Source organism: Canis lupus, chromosome 13, assembly GCF_048164855.1.
Source record: "Canis lupus baileyi chromosome 13, mCanLup2.hap1, whole genome shotgun sequence".
In the NCBI taxonomy this organism is placed as follows: Eukaryota; Metazoa; Chordata; class Mammalia; order Carnivora; family Canidae; genus Canis; species Canis lupus.
This window is the reverse complement of record NC_132850.1, coordinates 39274267-39288597: the sequence shown is the minus strand read 5'-3', so window position 1 is coordinate 39288597 and position 14331 is coordinate 39274267. Positions and strand designations below refer to the sequence as shown.

General features: G+C 41.4%; 1 protein-coding gene and 1 non-coding gene across 5 annotated transcripts; both read right to left on the bottom strand.

Annotated features, from left to right (window-relative positions):
- Positions 1-2737: 2737 nt before the first annotated feature.
- On the bottom strand, positions 2738-9491 carry SLC25A3 (solute carrier family 25 member 3). Of its 4 annotated transcripts, none has more exons than XM_072773212.1 (8): positions 9329-9491; positions 8931-9091; positions 7554-7678; positions 5434-5613; positions 4896-5077; positions 4083-4255; positions 3165-3275; positions 2738-3078 (listed from the first exon to the last, which is right to left on the bottom strand). In XM_072773212.1, the coding sequence occupies exons 2-8, from the start codon at positions 9085-9087 to the stop codon at positions 2918-2920; spliced, it is 1089 nt and encodes a 362-aa protein (XP_072629313.1). In that variant the 5' UTR covers positions 9088-9091; positions 9329-9491; the 3' UTR covers positions 2738-2917. The 4 variants fall into 4 exon arrangements, with proteins under 4 accessions (XP_072629313.1, XP_072629315.1, XP_072629314.1 ...); XM_072773214.1 differs by lacking the exon at positions 7554-7678 and adding an exon at positions 7261-7382 and having other exon boundaries at positions 9329-9485; XM_072773213.1 differs by having other exon boundaries at positions 9304-9439.
- Positions 4325-4571, bottom strand: LOC140603268 (small nucleolar RNA SNORA53). The gene has a single exon (XR_012006280.1). It is a non-coding gene; the product is annotated as a small nucleolar RNA SNORA53 (small nucleolar RNA).
- Positions 9492-14331: the final 4840 nt, after the last annotated feature.

The following is a 14331-nucleotide window of genomic DNA, read 5'->3' as shown; positions in this document are numbered from 1 at the left end:
TTTCACACAATGAAGATCTGGCTCAGCTGTTAGTTCTGTTCAATTTTATGTCATAAGGTATTCATCATTTAGCAAAAATCAGGATTTCTCAATTTTGTTCTTTAAATTTTTGACAGAGGGGCAGCCCTGGTGGTTCAGTGGTTTAGCGCTGCCTTCAGCCCAGGGCGTGATCCTGGAAACCCGGGATCGAGTCCCACATCAGGCTCCCTGCATGGAGACTGCTTCTTCCCCTCTCTCTCTCTGTCTCTCATGAATAAAGAAAATCTTTTTTTAAAAATTTTTTTAAAAATAATTTTTTGACAGAGTGCGCATGCACAAGCAGGTGCAGAGGGAGCAGGGAGCCCGATGTGGGGCTTGATCCTAGAACCCCAGGATCATGACCAGAAGTCAGACACTCAACCAGCTGAGCCACCCAGGTGCCCCTGGGTCAAATCATATTTGACTCTCCAAGAAACTACTATGCACTTCTATCATGTCCTAGCATTATAACATAAACTACTAATCACATATACTCTCTCCACTGGTTTCTGCTTTATGGAATTGACATTTTCTTAAGCCAAACGTGAAAAAAACATGTTTTTAAAATGCAGAGGGGCGCCTGGATGACTCAGTCGGTTCAGTGTCTACCTTCAGCTTGTACTCTAATAAATCTTTAAAGAAAAAAAAAAAGTCGTTAGAATCTTTTAGTATGAATAAATCTTAAAATGTAAAATGGGAATACACAAAATTTTAAGCAGCCATTTTCCTTTAATTTCTACACTGAAATGGTTTTCTCTTGGAAATAGCTTTGAAATTATCTCTAACTACAAATAGCGACTCTTAACAACTTGAACACAGCATACTTACTTTCAATACCCACAAATAAATTCTATTTTCTTGAAACAAAACTCCCATCATACATGATGGACAATTGAAATCTTCTAGTGAAAGCTGACTGAACTGCTTGTTTTCAAACATAGTCCACCTTTAGATTGGCTTAATATGTATTTTCATTCCTACACTTTCTTCTTACATGACTGACATTCCTCCCAGTAGGACTATCTGTTCCTTTCACCTCAAGCTGGGATTTAGACCTGAGATTACTGATATTGTGATAGAGTACAGTGAAAGTGATGCTAGGACTTCTATAGTCCTAAGAGTCCTAAAAAAGATCCAGCTTTTGCTGGCTCTGCCTCAAATCCCTGAAATCCAACTGCCCTAAAGCTGTGCTATAGATCTCAAGAGACTAAGCCACTAACAGGGAGATGCTTAGAGTATCTTTTCAGCCCCGATGAGCAAAAGCCTTTTTTTTTTAAAGTAGGCTCTACATCCAATGTGGGGCTTGAACTCACAACCCTGAGATCAAGAGTTACATGCTCTACCAACTGTGCCAGCCAGGAGCCCAAGGAGAAAACCTTTAAAAAGGACCTAAGAGCTATCTTCTGATTATAATTTCTTGAGACGCAGAGCCAAGATCCGGCAGAGATGCTCCTTAATGCCTGACTGGAGATTCTAAGTCTCAAGCCATTAGATGTCAGTTAATTTGTCACAAGGCAACACTCATGCAGTGGTGATGTGAGTTACCATAGCCGCAATGTACCTTTTAAGTGTGGCCCAACTGCACTCACAACCCCTCCTCTCTGCAACGCACGTGAAATAGGTTTGTAATCTTTTTTTAAGATTTTATTTATTCATGAGAGACACAGAGAGAGGCAGAGACACAAGCAGAGGAAGAAGCAGGCTCTATGCAGGGACCCTGACATGGGATTCCATCCCGGATCTCCCAGGATCAGGCCCTGGACGGAAGGCAGCACTAAACCGCTGAGCCACCCAGGCTGCCCCATAAGTTTATAATCTTAAACAAGACCGAGTGAGGATATAGAGAAGTTAGCCTTCAACTAAATAGGTCTGGTTCTTAAATTTAGACAGTGGCTTACTATTTAGGTGATTTCATGCTACCTATTTTTGTAATTAGAAAGTCCGATAGGTTTGAAAATAACTGTTACCTAAAGTGGTTTTCAGCTATCAAGTGCTTTGTTCCTTTTAAAAACTATCATTCTAGGGGCACCTGGCTGGCTTAGTCAGTAGAACATGTGACTCTTGACCCAGGGTTATAAATTTGAGTCCCACATTGAGTGTAGATTACTTAAAAAAACAAAATCTTTAAATAAATATAAGAAATATTCTACAATCAGCCTAATTTGGATTACCTTTTTTCAACTTAATTTTTTAGTTTTAAGTATAATATCTATACCCAACATAGGGCTCAGAACATATAACCCTGGGCAGCCCGGGTGGCTTAGCGGTTTAGCGCCGCCTTCGGCCCAGGACCTGATCCTGGAGACCCGGAATCGAATCGAGTCCCACATCGGGGTCCCTGCATGGAGCCTGCTTCTCCCTCTGCCTGTGTCTCTGCCTCTCTCTCTCTCATGAATAAATAAATAAAATATTTAAGTAAAAAATATATATATAACCTTGAGATCAAGGGCACCTGGCTGGCACACTCCTCCAACAGCACCGGCTAGGTGCCCCTAGATTACTTACTTCTACAAATGATTAGCAAACTCATTAGCATTTTTAGTATGTGTTTCAAAAATTTGATTACACTGAGATTTACTTGTCAAAATATAACCACAAATATTTATCCACAGTTCAATTAACTGATACGGATTAGTTTGCATTTTTTCCCTGAAGTTTTAACTTAGTACCTTCCATTTTAGGGTTAAAGTTTTAAAAATAAGCATCGAGTCAGACAAAATCATTAATAGTTGGGTTTATTTCACCAGTGGGTTTGAAACTCTTGCCTTAGGCAAGAATACTACAGTAATTATACCAGGAATAGACAATTTCCTACACTGTCAAATATATAAAAGTTCCTCTTGCACTTTTCTCAACACTGATCAACAAGCAGATTCAGTCCACATTTGCTTTGATCAATCTACTGAGTTAACCCAAGCTTCTTCTTCAGAGACTCTGGCATTTCAGGTGGAGGTGGGCGAGGGAGCCTGAAGTAGACCTTCACAGAGTCATAGATGAACCACTGTAGTGCAGTCAGAGTGCCAATCATGATGATACGAGCAAAGAGTCCCTTCCATACACCTAGTTGAAATATAGAATATGAATGAAAAATGAAACATACCCAAGTGTTAGTCTTTGTTTAGAGGGGAGAGAAAAAAGAATCCTACCTTTAAATCCGAGTCTCTGAAGGACTTGAGAAGCACTGCTACCTTTCTCTTTATTCAACACAGATACCACAGAATCAGCAGGATGAGAAACAATTGCACAGAAGACTCCAGCTGAAAAAAGTCAAGATAAATAATCCATAATGGGATCAATAAAAAATTCACATCATAAGCATCAACCTTTTCCTAATATTTAGTTCTTTAAAAAGTTATATAGCAGCCTCCCCTAGGGAAAACAGAACAATCCTTCAAATTTTTATATTTGCATTTTTCTTTTTTAAAGATTTTATTTATTCACAAGAGACAGAGAGAGACAGACAGACACACACACAGGCAGAGGGAGAAGCAGGCTCCATGCAGGAAGCAAGATGTGGGACTCGATCACACTCGATCACACACGATGTGGGCCGAAGGCAGGCGCCAAACCTCTGAGCCACCCAGGGATCCCCTATATTCCCATTTTAATCAACATTTTCCTTTGTGTTAAAAATGTATTCTTGAAAAACTAGACCAAAAAAAACAATGATATAGCAATGAAATATATCTCTCAAACTTAATCAAGACATGCAAATCTGAAAAGAATTCTTTCAGAAACTCATTAATATGAATCCTAAAAGGAATACTGGGAAGCTAAATTTCTATGGGATATTTTACTTCACAGAAAGAAGCCAATAGGGACCCCTGGGTGGCTCAGCGGTTAACGCATCTGCCTTTGGCTCAGGTCGTGATCCTGGAGACAGGGGATCGAGTCCCACATCGGGCTCCCTGTGTAGAGCTTGCTTCTCCCTCTGCCTATGTCTCTGCCTCTTTCTCTGTGTCTCTCGTGAATAAATAAATAAAATCTTTAAAAAAAAAAGAAAGAAGCCAATATTGGAAATGATTATTTTGTCCTTAATTTCACAAACATGCGGTAACTCATACCTATATAACCTGCTACAAATGTTACAACCAGTTGCTCTGCCTTTGAACATTCACTTCGGGGCTTGGGAACCACAAACTTATATAATGCTTCAACAGTACGTTCAAAGCAGGCAAATTTCATCATGGTGTATGGTATCTGTCTCATCCAGAGAGGAGCAACCCCCTTGTAGAATCTAGAAAATCAAGAGACTTATTTCACTCAGTTATATTTATTCACCTAGCAGATTTTCATCATTAACAAAAGTGTCCGCACACCAGTCGAGTCCTGACAGCAAAAAATGGCAGCACAATTGCGTGTCATTTCTATCAGAACCTAAGACTAACATGCAGGTATATTTATCTCACATGCCAATGACTCAAGCACCTTTGACTATACAACCAAAAAAGTTGCTGGATGTTTCCTGACTGGAACTACAAGAAACCAAATGTTTACAAGTAGAACTCAGTTCAAGACTAGCATCCACAAAGGTGGATCTAAGGAAGCATGTAGTGACCAGATTATATGCAAATTCTTAGCTGTAAACACAGAAGACAAGAACTCTAACAAGCCCTTCCCAAAAGCTAACAACTAATGTCAAATATCAAGTCATCTGCAGATTGACAAACACAATCTTTAGAAAAAAAAAATCTTTAATCTAGGGCTCAAGCCACGTATCAATTTATTCTTGCCCTTAGACTTTATGTTCTACATAAAAAGTAAAGACATGAACATAGTAACTTTAAAAATAAAAGTCTGGTAGGTTTAATGCTAACAAATAAAATTCCTTTAAATGAGTATTTCTATACTAGAATTCTAGACATAGGTTTACTTACGCTTTTAAGCCTTCTTCCTTATACATTTTGGGAGCTGCATCCCTCAAGGTGTTGGCATAACCTGGCTGGGTTTGAATTCTAACCTTAGCAGCTTCCATAGGAGCCAGGGCAATGTCAGCAAAGAATTCAGCACTGGCAGAGGCAGCCAAATATAGTGATGTGCGCCAGAGATAGGCATTCTCCTAATTGAAAAACACAAGCAAGAACATACATTGCCATGGCATTGGCTATTTTCTATTAAGGGACAGTTCTAGAAAACAGTTGTACTTCAAACATCTTATTAATACACATGGTGTGACTGAATGTATGTCCTCTCCCATAACCTTATCAACCACAGTACAATGTGAATTATGTTTTGAATAGCTAGGTGCCAAATATACCTGGGAATCTCAAAATCCTTCTCTTTAAAAAACTCAAAATCCAACTAACTACTTGGAAAGCAACACAGAATAATAAAGACTTAAAAAAAAAAATCCTTTTTGGTCTTAAATTTTAAGTTAAAGCTTAGTACTTTAAATTTCAAAATTAAATTACATACCTCTCCAAGCATGTTGCTATACAAGACTTTGAAAACTTCATAAAAGCCAAACTTGCAGAGCCCTTGCATAGAATAGCCAATGAAAGTCGGAGCCCATCCTTTAGCCAAACCACGAACACCATCCTCTTTAAGTGTAACTGAGAATCCATTAAATATGCCCTTGTACTTTTGGGGGTCCACCTTTATTTAAAACAAGAAGAAAGAAATTAATTAAATGCACCAGAGAGCTATCGGTTCTCATATACACTGAATTTCACTATTCTGTTTTTCCTTTTGGTTCCTAAAATAAAAATAAACCTCAGTAACTACACAAGAGGTAGGTAAACACAGGATTCACTGCATACCAACTTAATATCTATAATCATCTTTGTAAATGTAACTTTATACATTAAGGTCTAGCTTTCTTTCAGTCATACTTAAGTCTTGGAGAATTCGTTTAAGAGTAAAATTCCTAGAAAAATATATGATAAAACAGAATCAAATTTTTCACCATCCAACTCTAACACTTTTAAAAAATTAGTTTTGAAGCTACTCCCTAAGTAACAGATAAGTCTATATCCATGATTATACGCTAGTCCATCAAGGAGTTTATACTATCAAGTTTTATAAATTTAAGGCAAATTAAATGCAAGTTAAAAGGGTAGATCAACATAATGAGAATCTGTCTTTTGACTTAAACTTACTTGAAGATACATACATACATTTTAGCGAAGGTTTATTTCACATCCATTCTATTAACTAATGGAAAAAGAAAAAAAATCTTATTTCACTGTATCTGCCAGTACTAAAAGGGCTGGTATACGTCACCTTCCTCTCCCTGCTAACAATTCACCTTCCTTTATTTCACCTTCCTCTCTTTTTAGGTAAGTAGACTTCTAATCCTGTTTGGGACAAATAAATTTTTGACGTTTGATTATTTTTGTTTCAATAATCCTAATTACGAAATTCTAATTGTACAAGACTTTTATGTAAATAAATATACAAGAAGGTATGTATGTCTGCAAAATTTTAATACTAAGTATTTTTCCTAATCTACATAATGTTTTGCCCTGATCTTATCAGTAAAGAGAAGTTAGTTCAAAAATTAAGATTACCTACTCTGATATGTAACTGCTCATAAAATGACTATTTGGGAGCATAAAGGACCAGCAGGCCTTGAAAAGAAACTCTAGACAGAATTAAGCATAGCAGCAAAATACCACTTATAGCCAGGGTTTGAGGTCCAAAAATCTGCCTACAATCTAATTTCAAAAGAGGCATTTCTTCCATTTAAAACACTAATTAGGGGGGAGCCCGGGTGGCTCAGCGGTTTAGCACCTGCCTTCAGCCAAGGTGTAATCCTGGAGACCGGGGATCTAGTCCCATGTCAGGCTCCATGCAGGGAGCCTGCTCCTCTCTCTGCCTGTGTGTCTGCCTCAATCTCTCTCTCTCTCTCAATAATAAATAAATAAAAATCTTAAAAATAAATTAAAAAAAAAAACACTAATTAGGGCAGCCGGGGTAGCTCAGCAGTTTAGCGCCGTCTTTGGCCCAGGGTGTGATCCTGGAAGCCTGGGATCGAGTCCCATGTCGGGCTCCCTGCATGGAGCCTGCTTCTCCCTCTGCCTGTGTCTCTCATGTATAAATAAATAAAATCTTGAAAATAAAATAAATAAAACACTAATTAAAATAAAGATCAGGAGTTAAGAAAATCTGGGTTTGGTTTCCTATGGAAGTTTCTAGCAGTTGTGATGTCTTCATATTTTCTCATTTGTCAGGGCCTTTAAAATTATTTGGAATTAAGTCACACATGAACGATACATTCGATGTTGCCATCTCAATACAAACCTGCATACGGCATTTCACTAAATCCAGAGGAACGACAGCAGTGTGTGTCAGACCACAACTTAAGACCCCACCAAAGCCACACAGTGCATAAAACTTCATGGAGCCATATTCGCAACTGTACTCTGTAGTAAGACAAGACACACCATGCATTTTAATATAAAACTCATGTTACTAGTTATCAACTTACCTCTTGGACAATTAGGTTTCCACACGGCTTGTTAGTAGAGTCTATGTTGTACAACTTAGAAGCCATGCTTCAACCATATGCTTTTAATCCAACATGCAAAACAAACCTGCATCCTGCATTTAACCAGATCTAGAGGAACCAATGCTGTATGTGTTGTGCCACAGCTAATAATTCCTCCAAGTCCACAAAGGATAAAGAATCTGCCAGATCCATAGTCACAGCTATACTGCTCTGTTTGATTGAAAAGAAAAATCAAGTAAGTATTTCTTCTTCAGAGATAACTAAGGCCACGGGAATGAAAGAGAACGGATTCCCTGTGCAACAGTGCTGTCACAACTGAATAGAGCTTTGGCCACTGCTTACAATTAAGGTGAAAGATGATTTTCCACCTCATGTTAATAAGACATTTACTGCCAAAATCAGAGAATCATTTAGCTTATGAAGGTTCTGGGAGACATTGGCTTTACTCTGCTATACTAAAATGTCTCTGATGACATTAATGGCTCTTCCAATTGAAATCAAACTTCCAATCATTAACTGCTAATAAAAACACACTTCAGAATACATATCAAACTCGGGAAAGCACTAGACAAGTAAAAGCTTGCAATCTGCTAAGTGTCCCCCAGCCACCAATCAATACTCTCCCCACTTTCGGATTCACATTAAGCATAAGATGAGATAAACATAAATTCCAAAGATCAAATACATTTACTAAACAACGGTGTAAAGATTTTTTTTTTACCCACACTAAAGACGTAACAGAAACACAAACGATTTTAAACTTTAGATTTTACGGGCACACAACGTAGATGGAACATTTACAGAGCTATGATCTAGGGGTTTTCGGGTTTCTCCGTACATACACTCCACTGGGATTTAAAGCATACAATTAAACTGAAGTTCAGTCTGACCAAAAAGATTCCTGAGAGACTAAAGGGACCCCTCCCTACCAGTTATCATCTGTTTTTTTATAGCCTATCTGAGGCTTCTGTTCCCTCCTTTGCCAATTACATTAAAACAAGAGACCCAGTTTTTCATATACTTGGTATCAACAGATATTAGACTTCAAGAATACTTAAGGAAGGAAGGAGTATTTTTAAAAAGAAAATGAAAGCCAAATCAAGCAACAGCTATTACAGTTATAATAAAGAATTGCAGGTGGCCAAGGGCTAGGAAGGAGCCTCTCCTGACCATCGGGCTCAGGGCGAAGATAAGGAGCGAGTCACGGCCTCTAGAATTCTACTCTCCCGGGAAAGTGGAGGTCACAGAGGGGAACTGTGCCTGGGCCCTTCCACGCCCTTGAGGGAGGGCCAAGGATCCGCCACACCGCCTAGGGGAGGAGGGCAGACTACCTAAGGCAGGCAACCAGGCACCGTCCCGTAGTGCAGAAGGCCAGCTGCGTCCTTCTCCGTCCTCCGGGCCACAAAGGCCGAGTGGACCACGAGGGGAGCTAACGACCGCATGCGGGGGGCTCTAAGCTCACCTTCCACAGCGGCTGCCGCCAGATTGCGGGAACGGCGGGGCGGGCCCGGGGGCCCCGCGGGGTTGCTGCGGGGGCCCGTCAAGCCATCCTGAACCAGCAGCAGGTGCGGCGCGTTGAAGGGGTTCGCCCGCGCCAGATGCGCCACGGACGAGAACATCTTCCTAAAGGGAGAGAGAGCAGCGGTCAGAGGGAAAGCAAAGGGCCGCTCCTCAGGCCGCCCAAGTCACCGGCACCCTAGGACCTCGACGCCGGCCTTCCATCTTGCCGCCTCCGCGCCCTTGAGGAGGTCATGGCGGCCTCCTCCAAGGAGAAGAACCACCTAGAACCTAGAGCCGAAGCAGCCCCTCAGACGGGCTCCGTCGCCCGCACTCACCGGGGACAAGGCCCGGCACACTCACTTGCTAAGATGGCGAACACACAACCGCTCCCTGGAACAGGCTGCGGCTCACAGAGGCCGAACGTCCTCCCGACCCTTAGATCTGTGCCCTTCGCGCGCCGTCAGCGTGACGCACACGACGTGTCACTGCAGCAGGCGGCACCCATTGGTGGAGACGAGCGCCAAGGCCATGGCGTCATCGCGTTCTCCTAGCAACCCTATCCCCGCCCCCGCCCGCCCCAGCCCTTCCTGCCCGGCTTCTGCGCAGGAGGATTCGTTCTGCGCAGGCGCGCATTCCAGGGCCGAGGTTTTGAGCGCTGTGGCGTCGTGCTCGTGACCTCCTCTTTTGGTCCTTTCACCTTCAGGCGTCTTTTCTTGACCTCAGGGTTCGATTGTTTTACGTTGATGTTAGTCACAGTGGTACTCACTTAAATAAAAAGAGGGAAAAAAAGAAAAAAACACCCAAACGTGTGATGATACTTTATTTCGGTGTTGCAGTTAGAATGTTACTGCAGTATTTTGTATAGCGCTTGACAGTAAGTTCCATTGACATTCCACGTAGACATGTCTGCATTTTCCATTAGACTATTGGAAAGTATTTTAAAAGAAAATGTGCAGCAAGAACTCTTTAGACAAGACAGCTTCGGGGTTCATCACAACTTTTTATGACCTATTAAAACATTAAGTAAATGCATTTTTTACACGACCTGGGGGTACATGGTTGAACTAGAGTGAAAGTGGCAGCAGATTTTGTGTGCTCAATAAATTTAGAAAATCTTCAGTAGATTCAGTTCAACACCAAAAAGGGCCTAGTTTCACTGGGGAGAGTTTAGTAGGAGTCAAACCCCTGTTAGAATTCCGGCTCTGACCCTGTCCTGGCTGTTGATAAAGTAACCTTGGAAATTCACTCAATTTCTATGAATCTGTTTCTTTTCTTCTTTTTCTTTTTTTTAAGATTTTACTCATTCATGAGAGACAGAGAGAAGCACAGACATAGGCAGAGGGAGAAGCAGGCTCCCCATGCGGAGCCCAGCACAGGACTCCATCCCAGGACCCACCAGATCAAGGCTGAAGTCAAAAGCAGAAGCTCAATCCCCAAGCCACCCAGGTGCCCCCATAAGACTGTTTCCTAAATGTAAGATGGAAGCAAGGGGTAGTCCCATGGACTTGTACAGTTACATAAGGCCTGTGCTAGATTTAATTACGAAGAATTGTTCGTTATATTAATTTAATTTATTAAATTCTTAATTTATGGGATCCCTGGGTGGCGCAGCGGTTTGGCGCCTGCCTTTGGCCCAGGGCGCGATCCTGGAGACCCGGGATCGAATCCCACATCGGGCTCCCGGTGCATGGAGCCTGCTTCTCCCTCTGCCTATGTCTCTGCCTCTCTCTCTCTCTCTCTGTGACTATCATAAATTAAAAATAAAATAAAATAAAGTTCTTTAAAAAAAAATAAATAAATAAATTCTTAATTTATGAACAAGAAGACTTACATTTTTCATTTGGAGCAGAACTTACAAATTACATAGCGGGTTCTGGGTGGGAATAACATCTATCCTGAAAAGTTCATGAGAACTCAATGAGACAATGTCTAACTGTGGGGATTTTAGTCAAGAAGCAAGGATGAGGAGGGGGGCAGTGGTCAGTAAGTTACTAAGAGGGTAGGTAGGGTAAGTCTTGCTATCTTGACCTAACAGGATTCTTGCTAAAAGCAGTCCAAGGTAATCAGACATTATCAGGGGAATGAGGAATTTGATAAGGTATTGAGGGTAATCAGATATCAAGGCTGGGTAGGGTGCCTTGCTGGCTCAGTTGGTGGAGCATGCAACTTTTGATCTCAGGGTTGTGAGTTCCGGCCCCACACTGGGTATGGAGATAACTTAAAAACAAAGTCTGGAGATCCCTGGGTGGCTCAGTGGTTTCATGCCTGCCTTTGGCCCAGGGAGCAATCCTGGAGTCCCAGGATCGAGTCCCACATCTGGCTCCCGGCATGGGGCCTGCTTCTCCCTCTGCCTGTGTCTCTGCCTCTCTCTCTCTATCATAAATAAATCTTAAAAAAAAAAAAAAAGTATTTGTCAATACTTTCCTACTCAGGGGGCACCTGGCTGGCTCAGTTGGTATAGCATGTGGCTCTTGATGTCAGGGTTGTGAGTTTGAATCCCACCTTGGGCAAGAAGCCTACTTAAAAAACAAAAACAAAAAAAAAACCTTTCCTTTTCAGTGTACCAAGTCTGATATTTTAATTTCATTTACTATGAGCCACTACTGAGTTTAAATTTCAGCCACATTATTACAGTCCTTCTCAGCAATTTGAGCTAAAACAATGGATTGAGACACTTTACTGTACTCATATTGACAAATTTCATTTGATCTACCATTATATTCCTTCTGTTCTATTTTAGTTATTACTACTTATCACGTTATCCCAAAATTTAAAAGCATAAAACAATAAACAATTATTATCTCACATTTTCTGAGGATCAGGAATCTGGGAAGGTTCAACTGGATGGCCTGGCTCAGGGTGTGTCATGGGTTTATGGTGGAGCTGTTGGTTGGGGCTGTGGTCTCTGGGCCTGGAAAATGTACTTCCAAGCTCACTAGCTTGGCCATTGACAGGACACTTCAGTTCCTTATCAAATGGACCTCCCCACAGAGGTGCTCATGTCGTGGCTTTCCCAGAGTGAGTAATTCAAGAAAGAGATCAACTAAGAGAGATGCTGCGGTGTCCTTTATAACCTAATTTCAGAAGCCATCACTTCCATATTTTCTTGATCACACAGACCAATCCTGACACAATGTGGGTAGGGTTGTAGGGATCATTGGGGCATCCTAGAGGGTGATTACCATCCACACAACCCAACATTCTTAGTCTCCATCCCCATACATGTTGCCCAGGTTTCTGTCAATATGAATTTTGCACACTATTTATTTTACCTTCTAGGATCTCCTGCAATGAGCATAGAAGCGATGGAAGGTGTTGATAATAGGTCTTGAGGAGGATCAGCAGGCCCTACAAGGCAACTAACTACTCCAGGAGAGGCCATTACAGATTGTATAGGTAAGGAGAGAGACTAAGCTTCTCAGTCAAGGGAGGAAAGGCTGTTAATACTGGCAAAAAAGGCTCAGCAGAAATTAGAAGTTCATGATTCTGGTGTCATCAATCTCCACAGGTTCCCATTCCCATTCCAATATTCAGGATTTCACTGCTGCTCGAAAACAAAAACAAAACTGATTTTAACATGAGACCTTCAAGATTGGAAATTCAGGGTAGCCCGGGTGGCTCAGCGGTTTAGCGCTGCCTTCAGCCCAGGGTGTGATCCTGGGGGCCCGGGATTGAGTCCCATGTTAGGCTCCCTGCATGGACCCTGCTTCTCCCTCTGCCTGTGTCTCTGCCCCTCTTTCTGTGTGTCTCTCATGAATGAATAATAAAATCTTTAAAAAAAAAAAAAAAGATTGGAAATTCAATTGCATTGTAATTCAGGATTAGATTTTGGATTTGGTTTTGCACAGCCTGCAGATACAGGAAGACAGTCACATAAGATTTTTTTCTTTTCTTTCTTTTTTTTAACTTGAAGTGAATGTTGAAAGCACTAAGCTCAGGACACCTGGGTTGCTCAGTGGTTAAACATTTGCCTTCTGCTCAGGTTGTGATCCTAGGGTCCTGGGATGGAGTCCCACATTGGGCTTCCCTGCAGGGAGCCTGCTTCTCCCTCTGCCTGTGTCTCTGCCTCTCTCTGTGTGTCTCTCATGAAAAAAAAAAAAAATCTTTAAGAAAAAATAATGTCCTAAGTTCATCATTTCCTTTCCCCCAGTTATCCAACGTAATTAGGATAAACCAACCAACTCCATTGTATTCCTTATTTTTGTTTAAATATTTTATGGAAATATCCACGTGGTTACCCAAAGCCTTGCCTTCTTTAGGTACTTGACTACAGGTGTCCATTGATGATAATTTAAGCAACTGTTTTTGCTAATGCATGCCTTGGACAACCAGTGTCACCTTTACCCTTGACCACTGACCCTTTAAATCCAATGGATCAGATAACCCAGAACAAATTCATACAACCCATTCTTAAGTTTTAGTTCTTCTGGAATTATTTCCAAAACCACTGTCTACAACAGAGTTTGACCAGAGAAACAAGCAACTAGGAGTCATATGAAATAAGAGGTTTATTTTAGGGACTAGATCTTAAACAATCGTGGGAGCTGGAGAAAAGGTTCCTCTGTGTCTGGAGTTAAACCTGAAATTTCTGTAAGTCAGTAGAGCTTATGGTCAGTCAAGAAAGCTGGACATGAAGTGAGGATGAGTACAGACAAACTGGAAGGCACAAAGACAAACTGGATCCCGTGGGGATAAACTAGATTGTGCATCTGTCTCTTGACATCTACAATCTCAATGATGCAACTGCCTGCAGGAGCCATGCAAGTGCTCATGGGAGCCATGGCGCTGCACATGCATCTGGCCCAGGACTTCAGGAGTCACTGAAGAAGGTCCTGGAGTTGCTGAAAGAGCTCCACACGTGGCCACTGCCCCACTCCCAGGTAAGCCAACGGATCAGCATCCATATGCATAAGCTGCCCCAGCACCTCACATCTCACACTGACCTTCTGCCTTTGAAATCTTGCACAAATTTCCCTTTTGGCCAATCTTAACACAGAACCATATCTGATAAACAGAATTTGAGATGCTAGGTAGAGATAGGACATTCAAGTGGAACTTCCCTACAGGCACTTGTACACCTAGAGCCAGAGGTCAAGGTAGCGCTGATACATTTGAGGATCATGCCTGGCAAGGGGAATCATAGAAAACCCTTAAATAATTCCTACCACAGCCTTCTTCTAATAGAAGGATATAATACATTATGCAAGGTAGACTAAAGTCCCTTTTCCTATCTTCCTGGAGAAAAAATGGACAGCATCCTCTAGCACCTTAATTATTGTCTTTTTTAAATTGGAAATCTTGTTTCCATGTCTCCATAAAGAAAGTAGGGAAAAACTTGTCTTTTTATGTTTTTTAAAATATTT